At 35.9% G+C, this 1,915-nt stretch overlaps 1 protein-coding gene across 1 annotated transcript in view; it reads left to right on the top strand.

The window, feature by feature from the left end:
* LOC106876344 (UNC93-like protein) overlaps window positions 1–1,909 on the top strand; it is a 62,236-nt gene extending 60,327 nt beyond the window's left edge. The window contains exon 6 of the mRNA XM_014924845.2: window positions 784–1,909. Coding sequence (XP_014780331.1) covers window positions 784–980 — 197 coding nt within the window. The 3' untranslated portion in view covers window positions 981–1,909. The remainder of the gene's footprint in view (window positions 1–783) is intronic.
* The last annotated feature ends 6 nt before the right edge of the window (window positions 1,910–1,915 follow it).

Consider the following 1,915-nt stretch of genomic DNA (forward strand, 5'->3'; position numbering starts at 1 on the left):
TATATATATATATATACTAATATATACTTTTGTTATTTACACCACCTGTCCTCGTCTGTTGTTATTTTTTGTATATTCTCCCATATATATATATATATATATATATATATATTCGACGGGCTTCCACAAAGTTCCTATCAATAAAATTTCACTCACGATGCATTGCTCAGCCTGGGATTATAACAGAAAACACTTTCCCAAGGTGCAAAGCAATAGGACTGAACCCGAAAGCACCTGGTTGCAAACCAGGTAAATGGTGTACTAGTTATTCTACCACTATCTGTTTTACCAGACAATTTATCGAATATTCTCCCAATTATATCAGATACTTCACCAGATGTTCTATCAGTTTTACGAAACATTCTTTACCAAACAATTACCCTAGATATTGAATCGGTTATTTTACAATGTATTATGCCAACCATATCAAACTCATTTAATATTTTACCGGCAGCAAGGCGGTGAGCTGGCGGAACCGTTAACACGCGGGGCAAAATTCTTAGCGGCTTTTCGTTCGTCTTTACATTCTGAGTTCGAATTCCGCTAAGGTCGACGTTGCCTTTCATCTTTTATCATTTGCTGTACTAGTGGCCTACAGCTGTTTCGACAAATGTTCAACAGATTTTACTCCTGTTGCTTTTTCGCCAGACGCATTACCAGGCATTTTGTGAGTCATTTTTACAGATATTTTACCACTTCTTATATTTGTTCTTGTTTCCTTAGTTGATGTTACGCTTTTCTTTAGCAGATATATTATACCTTATAATTTTTTTCCCTCCACAGGTCTACCGGGCATTCTATTCTCTGAAAATCTAGAGGCGGCCTATTCTAACTTCCAGCTGGTCATCGCAGTGGCCATGATGACTGGTTATTCATACGCACACCAGCTATGTATGGTGGAGAAGATCTATTTGAATGCTGCAGCCTGTATAACTGCATACATTGCATATTTGGTTCTTCAGAAATTCAAAAAGACCTGACACCATCTACCATGGCGACTTTCTCTATTTCACATTTTATGTCTGATTGTGTAACTATCTGTCTGCCTAAATGCCTGCCTATCCGTGTGTGTGTGTCTATCTATCTATCTATCTATCTATCTATCTATCTATCTATCTATCTATCTATCTATCTATCTATCTATCTATCTGTCTGTCTGTCTATTGTATCTGGCTAGATATTTATATATCAGCTGTTTGTGTCTTTCTTGTCTGCTAATCTCTCCTTCTATATGTCACACAAACACCCAGACAAAAATATGTATGTGTGTGTGCGGGGGAGAGGATGCAGCATTTAATAAGATATTATATATAATACGTATATTACTATTGCACATACATATATATGCATTTGTGTATATATATATATATATATATACACACACACATATATATATATATATATATACATATATAGATGTATATAAATACATATATATATGAATAATATGCATATATATATATAATTATGTGTGTTTTGTGTGTGTGTGTGCGCGTGTGCGCGTGTATTTATGTACATATATGTGAGTGTTTTGGAGTCTCTGTCGGTTTTTATTATGAACATTTTGTTCAGTCAACTGAACTGTCTTCTAGTCAAGATAACGAGAAAGTGGCTGAATATCCCACACACTTATGTACCTTCAACTTAATCCTATGGCCAAATCAGTGTGCCACGGTATATGGCAAGACTGGACCTTTAAATTTCAGTACAGTCCATTTGACAGGCTTCCATACAGTTTCCGTCTACTCAGTTTCATTGACGACGCTTGGGTCTACCCTACTTATGCGTGTGCGTGTGTGTGTTTACCTGTGTTTGCGCGTAAATATGTATGTGCGTATGTATATATGTACGTATATACGTGCATATGTATATTTGTATGTATGCATGCATGCATGCATGTACGTATGTATGTGTG

The sequence above is a fragment of the Octopus bimaculoides genome, chromosome 6 (assembly GCF_001194135.2).
Source record: "Octopus bimaculoides isolate UCB-OBI-ISO-001 chromosome 6, ASM119413v2, whole genome shotgun sequence".
Taxonomy (NCBI): domain Eukaryota; kingdom Metazoa; phylum Mollusca; class Cephalopoda; order Octopoda; family Octopodidae; genus Octopus; species Octopus bimaculoides.